Consider the following 20,700-nt stretch of genomic DNA (forward strand, 5'->3'; position numbering starts at 1 on the left):
AGTGCAAACACTTAAATTCAGTGAAACTCTGAAAAGAACTTGAAGTGATGCTACGATGCGTTTCACATCAGTGAACAAAGCAGTGTGCAGATGCAGTTGAAGCTGCTTTAATGTGTGCGGTGAAATTACCCAACAACAGAGCAAAAAGCTGGATGAACACCAAATTGATTTTGATGCCCAGTTATTTAATTCCTCAAACTATCACAACAAATTCTGTTTCGTGCGTGCTCTGGATTTCGGGCCAAAACAATTTCTGGTCTTGAAAAAGCCATCTTAAAAGTTAATCTGTGATTATAAATTTCACCCATATGCCTCATAGCCTTCTGTCATTCTCTTCAAGTAACCCAAATGTAGACTCAGACAAGCTGATTGTAAAATTAATCATCATTTCACAGTCCCACCTGTGGTAATCATCCCAAAGCCAGCTGGAAATCCAACCATCTTTTCACAGGAAAACTATTTTCTGTGGCAGCTGTGTGAAGAGAGGAAGCCTGCAAACTACACTATGAAATCATGTTGTTATATTTGGAGTCGATCAACACTCATTCATCTTCTCTGTATCTTTACATAGACTGCTGGCTATTATAAGAGCACAGGGTGGAGGACTAATTTTGCTTGCGAGGAACAATGCTAATTATTTTCAGAGCTCTGTTTTTAAAAATAGCACAGTAGCACTACAGCGTTTGCCCGGAGAAGCTTATAGTGCATCTTTCTCTGATATTACACAGGCGAGATCCTCGCCCTCCACACACACACATATTTTAGGATGATCCCTAGCGCGCTGGCTGACAGACTCCTTTGAAGCGACACATGTCTCAGTTCACGTCTGGTTCATGATATTTGTATAGCTACTTGACACGTAGAGGCATTTCTGCAATTCTCATGATGACTGCCTGCCTCAAATTCAAGCGCTGTTTTGTCGGACAGTATTGTATAAATTGTCTCTCCACATCGTTTAATACACACATCCCTTAAAAAGATAAAACACACACTGGAATCATGGCCCTCATTTTGCCCTCAATAAGCACCCTAGGCAAGCTTCTCCTGGTGCCAGCCCCCGAAAAAATAATTCAATATTTTTTTGTATTTATTACAAACAAGAACACACATGAACAATTTAGCTAACAAATGATAGTAATAAATAAACAATAAAAGAGTATAGTATGTGCAAATTTACAAATTGCCCCTTCTTTCTGCCTTTTATTTGCACTTGTAACTTTTGTTTCCCCAGAGCCTCTTTCCACATTTATTCAAAGACAAGACACTAATAGAGTAACAAGGAGCAGCGTGGATGGCAACTGTAAAATACCATATTGTAAATCTAAATTTAAGTATTTTAAACTGTATATATTTATAACATTTTAGGTCTACATGTAAAAGCCCAACTGGGGAGAAGAGCTGAAAATTAGCAATAGCTATAAACGCTCTGTGTAACACGTCAGTCTCATACTCTGTATTGGAACTATGTTAAATTGTATTGCCCCTATGAAATAAAACAAAATAAAATAAAATGAAATGAAATGAATTGAAATAAAGTAAAATAAAATAAAATAAAATGAATTGAAATAAAATAAAGTAAAATAAAATGAAATAAAATGAAATGAAAAGAAATAAAATAAAGTAAAATAAAACCAAAACAAAACAAAACAAAATAAATAAAAAATAAAATAGAATAAAATAAAATTAAATAAAATGAATTGAAATAAAATAAAGTAAAATAAAATAAAATAAAGTAAAACAAAATAAAATTAAATAAATTGAAATAAAATAAAGTAAAATAAAATAAAATAACATGAATTGAAATAAAATAAAGTAAAATGAAATAAAATTAAAAATAAAACAAAAGAAAACAAAATAAAATAAAGTAAAATAAAAAATAAAATAAAATAAAATAAAGTAAAATAAAATAAAATAAAATAAAATAAAATAAAATAAAATAAAATAAAATAAAATAATACATCACCCTGGATGAATTTTACCTTTTATTTTCTCTTACTGTGATGCTCATCACAAAGACTCCATTCTACCATACCTATCATTTCTCCAGCATGTTCAAACTGGTGGGATCATCACTCACTGCAGAACACCCTAAGGTGAAGTGCATTTTGGATCATTTTTCTCTTATGTTCAATTTCTTTGAATTAAACTAACAATTAACTACCTAACAGTGAGTACTTCGGTACATATATGTCAGAGGCAGAAATTTTCATACAGGCAAGCAAAGTTTTGGATTATACTGGAAAGCAACCTGAGCAAAGGTGAACTGAGGCTACGTGTGGCTGTGCATGAAGCGTAGACCAGCCGTGACCTGCTGCAGAGAGCATCCCATTGAGTGCATGGCCCCGATGTCTCGTGACCCCGTGTGAACTTCACTGCACTCGGTTATTTTTGGCTGTGTTTACCTCATTTAAACCACATGCACACCACTGTCTCCACTTTAATGTGAAGCACGCATGGCTCACGGGGCTGCTGTTCCGTTTAAAGTTCAGGTCAGGTAGCTGTCCCTGGTTTACAGAGATATAGAAATCTGTGTGTAAATTGCAAAGTGCAGCATGAGTGTAAAGTTTTATGATCCTCATGTATTATGGGTCAAAAGGTGCAGGTGAATTAATAATAAGCCACAAATGTTAGTAACTGCATATTCAAAACTCATAAACATGTTTATGATTAAGTACCTTTCCGATATGAGCAACTTGTCCCGCTCAGCACATCTTAAAGGTTCATACTTTAAATAAAAGAACAAATACTTGGTAATTAGTAGCTGTGTCTACGTGTGCCAGTACAGGCGAGCTAAATCATGATGACAAATATGGGTTTGGGGTGTGTGCTGAGCCTGCATTAATACCACAAGGCTTTTTTTGACATAGAAATTGCAGGTGAGTTACAAAGCATTTTCACTGAGTAATCCCACAACTCTTTCATGAGTTGGATCAGTGAGAAGCACAGGGATCACAGCCTGGGAGCAACTGTATCTGATTTTGAATGTCCTCCAGCAAAACTTTCAGAACAAACACTGCAGCACACTTGGCAACAGCTATCAGTTAGTCTAACCCCAGCCAGAGCCTACACCAAACGTACCATATTCACTACTCAAAGTCATCCCCACCTCATGTTTTTAGCTCAGAAAACTCCACAGCAGGCGAAGCACAACACATAAAATGATTAAGAGATGTAATACAAACATGATTTTTCCTGTGGTAACTGCAACTTCTCTAATAATATTGTCTAATTCGACCTCCCTCACACCCTCATCCATTATTTCCTCTCCAATGGCACATATTGGCGGGAAGTTATTCCCTTAATTATCTCCTCATTCCCTCTGTGGGAGGCATTACTGTAGCTATTTTGGCAGATGTGATTTCAATTTAATCACGTAGCGGAAGACACAAGCCAGCTCAAGGGTTAACTCCGAATGGGCCCCTATGGAGCTACAGTATGTGGGCAGCGTATGTGCTGACGCTGGGCCAATAAAGGCGCTCGCACAGACGAGTGTGCAAGATGCTTACAGCAGATTTTAGAAGAATGGACTGGAACTTCTTTGTGAGAGTGTGAGCATCTGCAAACTTTACAAAACTCTGTGACAATGATCCAAGTAGAGAGAATTACACAATATTGTTTTAAACATAAGGGGCGCAATTAAAGGACTTTGGGGGCTGTTACTGACATGAGTGACTAAGCCCTTAATAACAGTGACTTTAGGAAGAGGCATTGGGCTAGGAGGCCCCTGAGCCCTTGGGCCTACCATAACCAAATGGTTTTAGGGTGCTTTCAGACCTAGAGTTGTCCCCTTTGGTCTGAATCAGGGGCTCATTTTGTTCCAAAGTTGTCTAATTGTCTAGAGTTGGTTCGTGTTCTCACGGCAGCATTTACAAGCGAACTACATAAAATGCCTTGCGTGAGAAAGCTGCTCTTGATTGGTCAGAATTTCCATGTGGATAAAATCCAGGAAGTAAAGCAAACGTTGAAGAGGAGTACACTTGCAAGATAAATGTGACACTTTCTAATGTCACAATGGAGGGACAACTACGCAGGTTGATTTTAGCGCTGCTCATCGTGGACTATATTGCTGTCATTGTTCATTTTAGTCAAACCATACAGTTTGAAAACGAGGCGCGGCTCCAACTAGAAAACAATGTTTTGATGCATTGGATGTGCTGAATGTGCATATTAAGGCAGTACAGGAGGAGGTGCACATTAATAATCTTCCAGGACTATAACATGCTCATGTTTAACCCAAACAATGTGTCATGTGACTGCAGTTGCTTCAGATCCAGGTCAGAAAACGTTCTCACCACAAATGAACCACCTCTTCAAGAAGGTCTTGTTACGGTTGTTTTGGTGTGCACCTGAGTGTGATTGCTGTGTTCACATCTGCCCAAATGAACCACATTTAGGGGGCAAACGAAACATGAAGAAACGTAGAGCTCAATATGTCTGCAACATAACATAACATATCAAGGGTTTGCAGATACACATAATGCCACTATTTAGTTAGTAGTTTCCTTAGTATGACGTCATTGGTGGGAATTTATCTTAAACTAATATTTTGTGTATATTTACTGTATGTATGGGCGTGGAATTAAATGTTATACAGACATGATGGAAATGCTTGTGAATTAAAAGACAAAGAATGGTGAAGATACATGATGTATTAAAGCGGGTACTAAATTATTGAGTGATGATAAGCCTGAAAGGTCCTTGATTAATAGAGTGATGTGATATTAAACAGAGCATGCGGCTAATTTATCACTGCTTTCACATTATTATCATATAATTAATAAAAAAGCAATTTAATAGACGTGACTTGATAAATGAAAACACAATTCAGTATTAATTACTGATGGTATGAAAATGTCATTTCTGTAAAGCAATCATTGTTGTTTGCAGCTCAAGAGCATTTTTAAATATATTTTAATCATCAGTTACTGTACTACCAGCCCTCAAGACAATGAAAGTCTATGTCGATATGGAGCAATAATATCTCACATTTCTTGTTAAATAAACTTCAGGTTTGTTATTTTGGAGCCATATTCTTTTTTTTTTTCGTGAGTGATTACTACAATATCCCCGTGGCTGGATTTTAATCAGATCAAATACTGCCCACAGTCTCAGAACATAATGAAGAAAACACAGAGTATATTGTGCACCACACTGTTTACTTTCTAATTACAGTCCACCCAAATCACATAAATCATGTCGGCATCCAGTCTAGATCACTCTCAAAGGGTGGCGCTATCTAAAGGAGTTCAAGGCACAAAAGCAATCAGCAGAGCTCCACCGAGATGTGTCCATATTTAACCACCACGCGCACACACGGCGTTATGCAACAAGAATTTAGTCTCCATTGCATTTAATCCCCTGTAGCAACTTAATCCTGGGGCTAAGCAAACTCTCCTCCTCAAGCCTCCCTGCTGCTCTGATAACATAGAGGAAAGGAGGGAGAGGAGATAAGAAAAGGAAATGTTGGAGCATGATAGAAGGAGATTTAAGAATACAGTAAGAAATGCAGATTAAAGCAGGTGATGAAAAGGAGAATTGGAAAAAAAATCGGACTTATAAATTGCAGAGAATGGAGCAGTGACTGTAATGCTTTTAAACACTGTGTTTACATGTTAGCGACAAAGGGTTAAAAGGTCAATCACAGCCAACTAAAGCTGCAAGAGTCAGGTAGAGCGCTAGATGTAACTGCAGACTGCAGATTTACACTAGTGGACTGTAACTATGTGCATTTACTCATGTGCTGTACTTATGTACAGCTCTGAGGTACTTGTACTTCATCCGCTACATTTATCTGACAGCTATAGTTACTTTGCAGATGAAGGTTCTACATGCAAACATCAGTTTAAATTTGTTGCTTTAGGTTAAACTACCCAACTGTATATGAAGTAGTAAAATTAGCTCCCCCTCGACTGGCTATGAAATTAAAATGGTAATGCATCCATAACCAGAAGGACCTCCACCAAGGCCAGATGTACTATCTTGCAGTGTTAATGAAAGTGAAAGTTGCATCTGTTCCAAAATTTAGTAGGTTCTTCCAGCAAGTTTAATAAAAGATGGGCCAGCAGTTTTTTTGGTAATCCTGCTGGCAAACAAACAAACAAAAAAGAGCCAAAAACACAACTCCTTGGCAGGGGTGATTATAGTATAAATAATGATACAATAATAAAATAAATATTAACTAAAGACAGAAAGGTGAGATTCTGCTGCGTCATGAATACTTCTAGCTTTGATACATTTTGCTGATGACACTGTTCTTTATCATTTTAAATCCTGGACTTGAGATTGTAATGGTGTATTTTTACAGGGCGGTATTGCTACTTTTCTCATGCAGACAATCTGAAAACTCCTTCTCATCACTGCAGATTGTATAATAGCAGCCCACCAACAACCAAAGTAAATAAGCAATACAAAGACATCAAATGTGCTCAAACACTGAAGGGCATTCAGTATTTGGCATTCAAAAACGTCAAACAAAACTGATTGAGAGCTGGTTTGTTGGTTGGGAGGGAGGAGGAAAGATGATGTGATGACTGTTGTTTTGTTAGTTACTGTTAAGCTTCTGAAAAAGGAGCTACTGTAACTTCTCAAAGAAAGACGCTGGAGCAGAAAAATAGAAAATATCTGTTCACTACCCTTTACAGGAAGAAACTATAAGAATAACATATAAGACATTTCCGAAGATGTATTTGTCAAACATCACAGTTAGCTGCTGAGATTCCATAGCCATCAATCTGTAGGAAAGTATTGACCTTAAGACAGAAAGCATCGCTCCCAAACAGTTGGGAGCTTGGCAACCACGCAGGACATTGCATAAGTGCCAGAGGAATCTCCTCCTCTCTAAGCATTGCTTAATCGGCCTTTCTCTTTCCCCCGGTAGGAACCCTGACTACAAAAGCCTTGCTTCTCCTGGGGGCTGCCAAAATATGATGGCCAAGATATGATGGCCAGGAAGTTGGCATATGCACCACTGGCATATTAGCCTTAGCACAGCAAGAATATGACCACATTTAGTCATATGATGATCTGAAATAATTCCCCTATCATTGCTCCAAAAAATGTGCCGCCCATATTAAACACATGGAAAGCACAAGCTAATGTCTTTGGGTTTCAGTGTTATCAGGACTGATAATAAACAAGTGAGTCAGGGAATAACCCGTGATATTCAATGTGAGGAATTAAATATTTCACTTTTGCAGCCTGGGGCGGTGTTAATGTTTTAGGACACTGTTGGGTCAGATCACACTACACTGCGTAGCCCTCAGTGTTCTCTCCAAAGGACATGTTTAGTCAAGTTATTCCGTTCCTTTTAAGCATGCCCTATAATGCATTGAGACAGCGTTTATTTTATTATTTGAGCTTTGTCTCTCTCTCCAAGTGTCACGGTTAAAAGTGGTATTAGTTAAGTCAATTCAAGAGGGCTTTAAATATCACTGGGAATGGTCTGCAGTTGTATTGTGTTAATGTGAAGATCCTACCTGACATTGTCATGACGCTGGATGTAGATTTTGTGAAAGATCCTTTCTGGGGGCTTCAGGAAATCCTCTTTCATCTCCATAGCTACGTTCCTGGGCAACAGACTCATTAACAGGCGCTCCTGTGTGTGTGTGTGTGTGTGTGTGTGTGTGTGTGTGTGTGTGTGTATGAAAGAGAAAGAGGCAGAGAGAGAGAAGAGATAAAGTAAGTTTAATATAAATTTATAGAGTCAAACACAACAAAGTTATCATAGGACAAAGTGTTAGTAGCGATAAGAAATGTGCGAGACATAAAGGCATGAAATCTAACAGAAATGAATAATGTGTCGAAATGACTCACGGCACAGGAGAGAGGGAGGGAGGGGGGGAAAATAAGGACAAAAAAACAAGCACACATCTAATTTTACCCATACTTTCAGCAGCGTACAGGTGCCTGTACCTGTTTCTCGTTCTCGTCCTCCATGCGGAGTCTCTCTTCAATGCAGTTGCGAGCCTGGAGGAAGGCCTTCCTCTGGGCTCGTTCTGTCAGGATGCGCACGAACAGCCCTGACAGGTTGACACTGGTGAACAGCACTGTGTTGGCAACCAACTGCAAACAGAGGAAGAAAATGAGCATGAAACACACTCTTTAAATTCTTTATTACAGTTGTTAAAGACAAATACAGTATTGGGAAATCCTTAGTAGGTGATGTGAATGTATTTGATTCATTCTTATGTAATTTTTTTTATCTGTTTCATCTTTTATATACATGTGCTTCAGAATGATGACTGAAAAGTTCATTTGAATTTTCATATATGTATAATCAGAGTTTACATATGTTATCTGATGATATTTTATGTCTGTATGCCTGGTGCACAGTGCATTCTTTAAGCAGAATTTATACTTGTGCATCGCTCTATTCAGAGCCTACGCTGTCGCCTACGCACTTAGCCTTCGTCGTTGTAAGTGTTTATACTTGTGCATTAGTGTGTCTGCTGCAGTTCCACCTCTAAAACACTAGTCAGCGTCAGGGTTTCTGTGAAGTGCTTTAAAATTTAGTTGATTCAAATCACACCCAAAAATGCACTTAAACATGGCTTAATAGCGACAATTTCAACACAAGTACACAAATACAACATGCTAATGTTTTTAGCACAAGCCTATGGCATTTTATATTGTATAAACTAGCCTAGTGGCTAGCAGACTTTTCCTCTACCTATATGGGGCCAGGGACAACAGCAACATTTAACAAAGGTAACGTTACAAAATTCAGCTCTGTTCACCGACAAAACAACTGTCTTACACTAAACTCATTTTCTACACAAAGACAACAATGCTAACATTATTAGCACAAGCCTATGGCATTTTACATTGTATAAATCAGCCTGGCAGCGAGTGGAGATGCTGCTCTGCTGATATCAGGCCAGGATAAATCACATACAAGACTTAAAATGATATTTTTGTGGAGGCTTTATTGTCTTCACAATTTATTACTTATCTGTGAAATTAAAGTAAATAAAAGTTTCGTTTCCACTGAGGAAAATGGTTTCAGCTTGCAAATATAGACAGAAGGTCTGCTTTGCTGCGACTTGTTGCTACATTTCTGGAGAGGTGCACGTCAGGCTATGGCGTAGTGTTTTGTTGACGCAGAGTGTATGCCGTAGGTACGGCATCGATTTGGCGCAGAAGTATAAATCCTGCATTATGGGTATGTATGTGAAAGTGTGTTCCTAATTTTCCTCAATTCTTCTACTCAAGTCTTCTCAATTCATTAGGCTGTGTATCTTTTAAGGTTTTTTATTTTATATTCTTCAGTATTTATAGTTATTTTTAATGCCATTATAATCGACTCCACATATAATCCTTAAACGTATTTTTAAAACTTTTGATTTGCTTTTAGTTTTGTGATTTACTGTGTTTTAGCATTTTTATTTCTTTTCCCACTGTGCGTTTCTGTTGACAGGGATAAATAAAGTTGTATTGAACTGAATTAAATTGAATAAATTCACTCTAATCTATCCCATTATTAACTATTAGATTTAGATTATACACTATATGTAACATCCTCCTACATACAGATGAATAACAGGGTGGTGGGGCCCAATATTTCTCTATTTTGGGGTGTGTGACATTAAAGTGTGTGAGAATCTGTGCTCTGGTTCATCCATCACAGCAGATACACAGCAGCATGACTGCTTCAACCTTGTAGCAGGACACAATGAAAACAGTTTTTCTTTCTACTTGACTGAGGTCGGCTGGCTATGACTTTGTACACAAACCAAACAAGGTCCCATATCCACCTCTAGAGTGAACACAAGCAAGCTGTTACCCTAGGCAGCAATTATGTATTCATAAGAATAAAGGAAGTTATTCTCCTCATATCTTGGGTCATTCATCGTAAGTGTTTTGTGCAGCTGGAGTCAATGATGGAGCACATTTGACCTCAGGAAAACCTATAACAAACACCTATGGGCTAAACTAAAAATATAGTGTAATTTTCTGGAGGATTTCTGTTTCAGCGAACATCATAAAAGCACTGTTAAACCTTCATATGACACACACACAACAGCAAATTTAACAGACTTGTATTGCCACAGACAGGCATGTTTCCCAGTCCAATGAATAATGGATTGCCTTGAAAAGACTGTTTTTGGCAGCAGCAGTCTGTCTTTGTGCTTGGCAGCAGCGCTGGCAAGCGTCAACATGTTCGAATGATGCTCAAGTTACTTTACAGCCTCGAGTAAGTAAACGTGGACATCTGAGGTGAGTGGTGTAAAACATTCCTTTGCTTATCTGTGGTGATAACCCCAATTTGCCTTCATGTGGCAATAACTGACCTTACTGCAATACGCTCACTCGTGCAGATGCATCACTCATCATCAGTAAGACAGCTCCATACATGTTCATGCAGTGAGGAAACTACAACCTTTACACTGGCCTTTATTATGAACATCATTATTTGTGAGTGATCCTTTTATACACTAGGGCTTTCATTTAAAAGGATTCTTTGCTCATTTTCAACCAGCTTTGTATTATAATGTGGGTAGTATGTGTTAATGAACTGTGGTTAACTTCCCACTGTCTTACCAGTGCCCAGATCTCCTTGCTCATATCCCAGTTTAAGATTTCGCTGGCTCTAGGACTGCTGCTCAAACTACAGATTGTACTTCTGCATTTTCATGTGCCCACCGCCACCAGACACAAGAGTAAAGTTATAGAAGCAGCTAGAGAGAGAGAGAGAGAGCTACCCCTCTGTCTCCCTCTTTTTCTTTGAAATGCAGACCAAACTCAGATCAAACAGTGAAACTAAGCAGTGCTGATCAAATATAACCCAAGATTCTTTTACTGTATTGCTTATTTCTCACCTGAAATGGCTTCAGAAATATATTTTAGTGCACTGTTTGGCTGTAACAGGAGAATTTGTGGACAAAATGTTTCTTGTATTGTAAAAACAGGGGCTGAAAATACTGAGATCAAACTGGGCTGATCAAATATGACACCAGATTCTGTTACTGCGCTGCCTATTTCTATATTGCTTCAGACACATATTTTAGCTTATCATTTAGCTGTAATTCCAGATTGTTTAGGCCCGTTTCCACTGAAGAAGTTCCTGGTACTATTTGGGGGGCAGGAACTACTACAGGAACATCCTCTCACTCGGCCCTCTCAACTGCCGTGTCTCCACTGAGAGAACGGAGTAGGAGGAAGGTTCCTGTAAAGTTACCGGGCTCTGTATGTGACGTAATCGTTGCGCGACCATTTTGACTGGGGCGACGTAGGGGCGTAGGGGCGTAGGGACACCGTTAGCCATTAGCGGTGTCTGTAATAACTCCGGCCACGGTCCGTGAAAAAAATATTTTTTCCAGCAGATGTCTTAGTTACAACATGACTGAGCTAACTGGAGTAGTTTCATGTCGTATCCGACAATGGGAGGCTTTTAACAAATGACGTCCTGATGTTAGCTTTGCTGCTGCTGTTAGCTGATGCTTTCTAGACATTGTGATTTCCCAAAACTGAATAAATACCACACATAGCAACACAAAACTGCTTTGCTAGTGCAATCATGTTGTAACTAAGATATCCGCTGGAAAAAATATTTTTTTCACGGACCGTGACCGGAGTTATTACAGACACCACTAACAGCTAACGGTTAGCCCAGCTAAAAACGTCACATCCCGCCTGCAGTATATCCAATCAGCACCAAGTAATCCCCAAGCCCCAGCCAGGAGTTTATCAGGGCCGTTCTGAGTACCTACTCCGAGGCAGGGACTTGTTTAGCCCCTGTAAAAGTTCCAGAACTCTGTCCTTCGGGGGTGGTTCCTGCAGTTGAGACACGCACCAACAGCCCCGACCCCGTAAAATGACCCCGAAGTTCCTGCGGTGGAAACGGGCCTTTTGTTACCAGATGGCCACCATACTGTTTTCTGTTTCCTACAGGGGAAGCGTTTATTGGTCCGGCGTGGCGCAGTGCATTCAGTTGTAGGTTTTCTACCTCTTGAGCAAAAGCAAATGCCACAGCCCTTTTCCTCTGTTTCCTTTGGTCATATCGCACCAATGTGCTTTACACACAGCACAGTTTTATGAAAAGACCATCTTTCCAGCTGTGAAATATTTCTTTAATATGCATGTTATCATTGTTGTGCTTAACGTTAATGGACAGTGAAATAAAAGACAAACTCCCTGGGACTGGTTGCGTTCTTTATAGCAGTCATTAAGCTGTGGATGTACTTTGGATTGGCATTCAATATAATAGTTGTTCAGGGTTGTTGGTATCTGTTTGTCCAATCCAAGCTTTAACTAAAAGAGCGAGGCTGTAAAATATGGCACTGACAAGAATAGAGTCTATATTCTTGACGTACACAATTTAAAACATGTTCAGTCAAGGACAGCAAGACTCAGAGCTGAAGAGCAGGGAACTAGCAATACCCTGTTTTCCAAGTTATATTCCACACTTGCTTCAGTAATAAGATATTTTCAGGTAGACTGAGCCATGAAAGCAGACAGTACTGTGGGCTGAGTGCCTGAGACCCAGGTGGGTGGTTGGTGCAAGCCTGGGCTGCGCAGGGTCATGCCACACAGCTCATCTCTAAGCTTAATGGATTAGCTATCTCTGGTAGTACAGCTAACACTGTCCTTCACATGGCCATGCAGGTATCTCATAGCCTACATACAGGAAAACAATCTCCTCTGCGAACGCGCTGTCATCATCCGGGGGCATGATGAACTGATCAAAATCTCAATTTCGCCTCCAAGAAATGCACAATCTTCATGTCATATGCTGCACGGCAGAGGCAGAAATATTCCACTACCCCTGGAGGGTTTGACTGATGTGAAATATCTTCTTTCCTCGCACCTGATGACAGTCAGAAATGTGAGTGTGTATGTTTCATTGTGATAGAGAAAGGTACAAAGATATAAATGCGCAGAGAGCGCTGTACCAATTTCTATTTCGGCTTGGAAATGACATGAATGACTTTGCCCTCTTTTCCATAACTGAAGCATATAGTGTGGTGAAAGAGTAGTGTGTGCGTGCGTGTGTATCTGAGTGTGTGTGCCCCTCTGTTTGCCCTACTTCTAGTGCTAGCAGGATGTCACTCTGGTTCTTCATTCCCAGCCAGCTCCTCTGGGCCTGAATCACATCCCCAGGGAAACAGTGGTGAGCATGCAGACTGCTTTGCTCATTCATTTTTTTTTCTCTCCTCTTTGTTTGTTTTGTTTTTAAGGGCCCACAGGTATGCACATGGGCGTGGATTTCATGGGGGATGCAGGGGACACATCCCACTCAATATTCAGAACATGTGCATCTGTCACCCCCAAATAAAAACATGAAAGCAGTGACAGAATTAAAGATATTTCATCCACAAATTGGTGCAGAAAAACGGACTGATGCTTACAGTTTTGTGGGAGACAGGGACACCAGACCACCGGTTCAGCTCACGTAACCTTCCCCTTTGTGTATGCATCACATCAACTATGGCCTATACACTACTTCACTATTACTGGGGCTAATATTGTAGTATTTAGGGAGGGCAAGAAAAAGTGATCAAGCAGAAATTCAGTCTCGCTTTGTGTTTGTTTAACAGATTCTAAGATCAAACTTCTCATCTAAAGTTCCCCTTGATGGCTCATAATTTTACTTGCTCACATGGCTGAGTTGACAGGCATTTTTTTTTTAACCAAGAATTACACTTTTGACAAATTTGATCAAAGCCTGAGCAAATCCCATCTAGTCTAACCACAGGGAGCTGTCCCTGGTGCTGAAATCAAGTCTAAATTGTGTGTTTCCCTGCATGGGTCTGCATTATACTTGTGTGCACAGATACAGATACAATGCTGATTATTATGGGCCCATTACTTGTTAGAATACAATACAAAAACAACTCGCCATAATTAACGTGCAGCACATACGTACCGTCCTCCATAGTTTCTGTGTTTTCACCGTGACAGAAGTGGCAGTCACAATCAAATGCGAGATGGAGACCATTATTCCAAACACAACCGCCAACAGTGTCCGCACAGGTAGGAGCGCATAGGCGACGAAGGTGACCAGGATGAGCTGCCACACGCCTTGCTCCGGGGACGTCGGGGGCTCTATCCCCATCGCGCCCAGCGAGAAGGGACAGCAGAGGAAAGAGAAAGTGAAGCCGAAGAGCAGCGTCAGGTTGACAATCTGCTGCAGCTGAGTCACTTGCAGGTACTTGACATTAGTTACGATGAAGAGGGAGACGAAGATGACACAGTGGACCGGATGGGACCCCTTGGAGATGGTGAGGCTGGGGCCGGACAGCAACTCCACCACGGCCAGTGTCGAGGACAGGAAGATGAGGACCGCCAGGGCTTTGAGAGTGGACGTCTGCTCCAGTTTCAGGTTGTAGTTCTGGAAGAGGGACTCGAGCTCCTTGCAGTCGAACTCGTCCTCACACGCGATGGTGGTCAAAGGGACGCCCGTTGGACAGTGACTTCTCTTCCGCCTGGTTTTGACTTTCTGAAACGGTATTTCCTCCATGTCAGTGCCATTCATAAACTGAATACCTGCTCACAGCTTAGGTCAAACGGAACACCGGATCCCACGCCGACACGGAGCGGAGCCAACGGTAAAAAGACGCGCACAGCAGGCTGGAGGCAGAGCGTCCCAGATAGCCGGAGACTGGCCGGTGGCCACAGACGCGCTCCACACTATCCACAGGTTGAATTATGTTGTTCGGAGAGATCAGCCACCAGAGAAGCCTTCATGTCTTGGCTGTATTTGCACGCGATCTGTAAAAATATATATTTATCAGTTGGGTTTTTTTTAGCATTCGTTTGAGCGCCAAAGAAGAGCAGCGCACACGACGTCTAGTTCAGATGGTAAAAGCTTTTTGCAAGGCTCAGATAGGATCACGCCTGCGCATTATGAGGTGAAGATAAGACAGGTCTCAGCTACTCAACACACAGTCAAGACGATTTGACTGGTGCGGCTGCACAGCTCCTCTCACCAATGTGACAGAACAGCGCATACATCATCCATAATGGCAATGTCCTCTTCTTTCCCACCTACACATGACATGTTTCCATCATTACAGTCTGCGCAATCTATTTTCTTTTTTACCATATATTGATTCATTTGTGCTCTTCCTTTTCCTGTCTGACACACATGAGGAGGAGATAAACATGTACTGTATATAACTGTTTTCCAGACCGTGATTCATGATATTCTCATCACAGATTCTCACCAAGCTGCCAGCTACTTTTAGTTTGGCACAGACGCGGCATAACAACATGCTTGCATACCATTCATCATATGATTTCTGTGTTGCCAGTGAGGCAGCCACCCTCACCATCAGCACCCTCTTGGCATTCATGCCGTGGTGTCTCATTCATTACCAGGGGAAGATTAGTCATCCGTCACAGGCTGCCGTTGCCATGACCCGTCAGTGCCAGGCAGGGTGTAAGAAAGTGACAGATGGATGGCCCATGCCAAAGTCCAGCACTCTACCATGCTACCAGAACACTCACATGCCTTCTGTTCCCCTCCCATAGCACCCTGTCAGCTGTTAGTATCCGAGCTTTCACTGATCTCACTCAGCTACTGAATGAGTGTATACAGTGTGACAGGCAGACAGAGCGAGGACGAGAAGTGGATGGACTATAGTGGAAATAAAAACAGAGAAGTAAAGTATGTGGCAGCCAACCAAATTCAGAGACACAAAAACAAGAGGCTGTGGTCTATAAAAGGCCAGTCTGGCCACAGAGAAGCATCAAACTGAGTGTTTTACAAGGAAAATAAACAGAACTAATTCAACAATTTAAAGTGAGCTGATACTGTATTAAAGCTGAAACAATTAGTAGATCAATCGATGAGTGGATTGACAGAAAACTTATCTGCATTATCAGGCAAAATTGGCAAGTAGAGTATACACTAGATGCCATTAAGATGCCATCACTGGCTTTGGGAAAATGTAATAAGCACTTACCACTGTTTTTCAGACATTTTATAGACCAAACAATCCAAAAATAATCTATCATTAAAGCTGCAAGCTGTGATGAACAGGCTCTTACACCTTCCTACACATAGAGGGGATGCCAGTTGATGCAGCTGCGCATTTCCATGACTATTGGACACTATGTACACTATGCACACGAGTTAGATATCATTTCATCTCTACCTGTTTCATCGCTTCACTTCCTGTTGCCAGTGGGTGGTGCTACATAAGTGAGTCATCAATGCAGTAAAACATTTACTGCAGTTCACTTGACATGCATATTTCTTTTTCTTTTTTTTTTGTTTTTAGCTTGACAATAAAAAAAATCTTGGCCAACCTTAGGAAGATCACTGAACCTATTTGAGAACGTGACCTTTAGTGCGGCTTGACGAGACCGATGTCCTTAGCGTACTGTCTGAAGCAGGGTTAGGGTTTTCTGGGGTGACCCCAGTAGAGCTGCTGGTGTCCGATCATATCTCTTTTACTCGAGTGTTGGTACTTGCACAAGTGCATATACATTTTCACAAATTTTGGACATTGCACAAAGAATTTAAATAGCATATGACTTCCTGTGTCCACTATGTGATGCTAGAGAGCACACACTAATTATATGTCATTTTGCTGTATATCATGTGTAGACCACACCATGTAAATTTCATTGAAATCACTGGGCACTGTGACTATGACTCAATATAGACATGTATATATCTTTGGGCTTGGACTCTTATTAAAGGATAACTTCGGTATTTTTCAACCTGGGCCCTATTTCCCCATGTGTATGTGTGCGTATGATTCATAGGTACAACTCGTTCTAAAATTGGTTCAGTATTGAGGGAGACGGATGCAGCCGGCAGCTGCAAAACGAGCTAAAATGGTAACAGGGGCAAACGTGTCCCGTATAAGTTTGCGCATTAAAAGTGCTTTGCATATTGCCAGAAGAAAACAGAGGAGCCATGCTGAGCGCCACTCAGAGTGGCGCTGGTTGTCCCGGAGTACAGTTGAGAGTTTTACTGCATCGATTGAAAACAATGGTTCGTGTTTGTGCTTATCCGAATTGCAAGAACAGGATGTCGCGCAGCACCCCGTACAGCTTTCATAGGCTGACTTTGTCGGATGGCGAGATGCTGAAGTTGTGGCTAGTTGTGCTACAAATGGATGCTAACACTCCTGTCTAGACACTGTGCCTTGCAGACCATCGGGTCTGTAATGCTCACTTCTCCCAAGATGACTACTGCCAGCCGAAGAAGAGAAGACATCCAATCCCGAAACACCTCTTCCTCAAGAAAACGGTTGCCCCACAAGTAGAGAGAGCTACAGACACAGTGGAGGTAATGTTATATGAACAATGTTCGAAACGCTTAGTATGCTATTTACAGAGATAGCGCTGGCGATCTGAACCGGTCAGTGGTGAAAAAAAGTACTTTAAATGCGCAAACTTATACGGGACACATTTGCCCCCGTTACTGTTTTAGCTTGTTTCGCGGCTCCTGGCTGCATCCGCCTCCCTCAGTACTGAACCAATTTTAGAACGAGTTGTACCTATGAATCATACACACACATACACATGGGGAAATAGGGCCCAGGTTGAAAAATACCGAAGTTATCCTTTAAGCATGTGAAATTAGGGGCAGATAGGACAATGTATCGGCAAGTTACAGCAGCTTCCTGTGTCATTCCAAAACATGTTATTGCCTGCCTCGTCATGACAACGCCATTCTATGAAAACACAAAAGCTTCTTAATTTGGCTTTGGGAGGGTCTTAAGATTATGCTGACAGAATTCTAGATGGATCTGTTGAATCCTCTACGAGAAGTATTGAAAAGTTCCATACCTGTAAAGTGCCTAAAATGGTGTGTTGTTACACAGCTTATGATGTCATGTTTTGAGGTACTGACTATTCCTTGACAGTTTAGTGTCACAGTAGTTGCAGGGTTATACCAACCAAATCTGAAACAAATCCGATAAACTGTTCAGGAGGAGTTCAAAAAAGTTAGCATAAAATCCATGAAAAATGCACAAAATTCAAAATGGCTGACTTGGAGCTGAGCCAATGAAAACCAATGAGAAATATGTCTGAAATAATGAGAGCAATGTAGGTACCAAATTTCTTTAAAAATCAGAGCAACTTTTTCCCAACTAAAGCCTTCCACATATTTGGAGGCGCTATGGAGCTAGCTAAACACCCAAAAAAAAACCACCCTAAAAACAAAATGGCTGACTTCCTGTCAGGCGAATACATACAAAAAAATTACATGTAATTAAAGTTGAGAGCAATCCCATCAAATTTTCTGAACATCAAAGGAACTTTATCCCAACCCCCAGCATGCAACAGAGCCTGCTGGCCACATCTGAGCCATATCACAGCAAAACTATGCAAATGTCACCAGTTCTGACTTGTGAGCCAATATTCACGACTTTTTAGGAATGCCAAGCTCTTCAAAAATGTGATTGTGCAGCAGAATAATAATCTATACAGCGTTATTGAGGGACTGTTGGGCCCCCTCTCATGTTTGTGCTCAGACCCTAATTAAAGTAATTGCTAGTTCCAGTCCTACTTGATATAAACTCTGAAATATTAACCAAACTTGCAAAATGCTTGCTGTCACACTAAATGATTTCACAGGATATTGTTGTGTCCACAACAGTGGTCCACACCTTCCCGTCTTGTCTGCCTGCCAGTCTCACTCCTCTGTGTTATCTATCCCCGCTCCTCTGAGAGAAGGATGTGGGACACGGGATGTAGGACACATTGCTTTTAGGCTGATATTCTGTCTTATCTACAAGGTTTTTACTCTTGCCACTTTCCACTGGACTTGATTAGCTGACACACAAACACCAATGTGTTACTGTAGTTTGCCTGTGAGTGACTGGGGTGCTGTAACAAGCCTGAGGTGTTATGCAAATGAAAACAAAACAGTGTCGTCATTTATAGTCTGAGTGTAATTAATCTGGCATTGATTGACTGTCATTGCGCCAATCAATACTTCAATATACTTTGTGTAGCAGCTCCTAAATTAATCTCAATAATGAGCTCTGCTGTTTTTCAGTTCTGCAAGACATCTCACATTCCTTTGATGCAAATGTCAAACTGCATTCAAAGAAGATGAAAATCTGACATTCAAAATGCCATTTATGTATCTACACATGCAGGTTTGTGCTTTCTTTTTTGGACTGCAGTTGATTGACAGATGGTTTCTTTGCCTTCGTGTGAAGGCGTGCCGTATTTCCAGGAGGACCTCTTGGCCTGTTTGTGGCCAGGAACATTGGGGGATGAGAGCAGAGGCATCGTACGGTATAAAAGTGTTATTCCCTCCGCTTTTGATGGCTTCAGGTGTAAGTGCGTGGTCACACTCTGCTAGCCCTCATCTTCTGAGAACAAAGAGAGGTCTTGTGGGAGTTCACACCACAAAGCTGCACTCCAAGGGCGTCGGACAAGGAGACAGCAGCCCGCTCCCTGCTGTGTGCCTCTTTCCTAAAACTCGTCTTTGCTTCCTCTACGTCTGTCTTTCTATTTCTGTCTCTTGCTCTTTCATTACACAAAAAAAACTCCTCTTAGAATGAAAGACATGAAACAGCTGAGCATCTGAAATGATGTAAAACAGCTGATTATGTATCTGACATATTTACATTGCAAAATCGCTATTTGAATAACAGCTTGATGATTCAACAGCTTGAGCTCTCTGGAGCAATTAAAATCTTCTCCGCCACATGTCAGTTGTATAGCTCCTTTCCAAAAGCTGATCTATAGCACATAAAAGATCTTAGCAAACGCTTGCTACCAAATGTGTTTCATGTTAGGCCTTTGGTCACGTCTCAAATGTGGCTCCTCTTGCCGATTGAGCAGTGGAAAAATGTCACCCTCTTTCGCTCTCTTGCAAAAAGATTTACACAGCTTTTAATTCTCCAACCAGCAGGATGTTTTCCCATCTGGAGGCTCACACACAAACCATTGGTTTGGTCCAGGAGGGGGACAATAGGATAAAAAGCAGATGAATGAAAAAAAAAAAGCAGAGCATATTAAAAAGAACGTTCAGAGCTGCTGCCTCCATCTAAACACTGCTTTACACTCGCTGTGATCAAGTGATCATCTGTAATGATAGCCCAGCATCCGGCAAGTCCCACCAGTGTCCAGATGTGGTTGAGGCATCGCTGGTCTTATAATCACAGACACATTGGCTCAACACCAGCAAATGAAACAGCCAAGCCAGACCCAAGAGGGACTGGCAATGCATGTTGTGAATTAGCTAATGTCAGCCTTAATTAAAATGTGCTAAGAAACAAAACACCTTTTTTTTCATGATTGTCAGTCAGGTGTGCTGCTCCTGGTTTCCTCAGAGAAACGGCTACATCTTGGAAGGATAAGAAAAGATGGAGATGCAGTACGAGCTATATAAGATTTTATATTCATAACAAGGTGATGAATCTATTTTTTTCCTTTAGCTATGAAATAGAATAAAAAGTCCACACATAAATCAAATATTGCCACAAGTCAGCTATTTTTCACATAAACTTAAAAGAAATGAGTCCAAATCCAGCCTTGAGCAGGAACCTGCAGAACTCCATTTGTCAGGGCTGAAAACCTAATGCACACATAATTACCAAATCAAAACTGGACTCGGGGGAAAAAAATCCACAAGCTTATCCTTCATTCAGCGCGGAGAATGATTTGTCCCCTTCTACAAAGACCACATCATCCACAGTCACAACAAATACATGGAGAAGCTACGTTACCCCAGAGTCCATGATGCAAACATAATTCATCTGTTGGTGCACTTGTCAGTTTGGT

The 20,700-nt window shown here is 40.9% G+C and overlaps 1 protein-coding gene across 2 annotated transcripts in view; it reads right to left on the bottom strand.

Annotated features, from left to right (window-relative positions):
• LOC125902213 (adenylate cyclase type 1-like) overlaps positions 1-15,061 on the bottom strand; it is a 61,299-nt gene extending 46,238 nt beyond the window's left edge. Inside the window, exons 1-3 of one of the 2 annotated variants that reach the window (XM_049598400.1) lie at positions 13,865-15,061; positions 7,912-8,061; positions 7,476-7,594 (exon numbers count right to left, since the gene is read on the bottom strand). In XM_049598400.1, coding sequence (XP_049454357.1) covers positions 7,476-7,594; positions 7,912-8,061; positions 13,865-14,473 — 878 coding nt within the window. In that variant the 5' untranslated portion in view covers positions 14,474-15,061. The remainder of the gene's footprint in view (positions 1-7,475; positions 7,595-7,911; positions 8,062-13,864) is intronic. The other variant, XM_049598401.1, reaches the window with a different exon arrangement.
• Between the last annotated feature and the right edge of the window lie 5,639 nt (positions 15,062-20,700).

Source organism: Epinephelus fuscoguttatus, linkage group LG15 (genome assembly GCF_011397635.1).
Source record: "Epinephelus fuscoguttatus linkage group LG15, E.fuscoguttatus.final_Chr_v1".
Classification (NCBI taxonomy): domain Eukaryota; kingdom Metazoa; phylum Chordata; class Actinopteri; order Perciformes; family Serranidae; genus Epinephelus; species Epinephelus fuscoguttatus.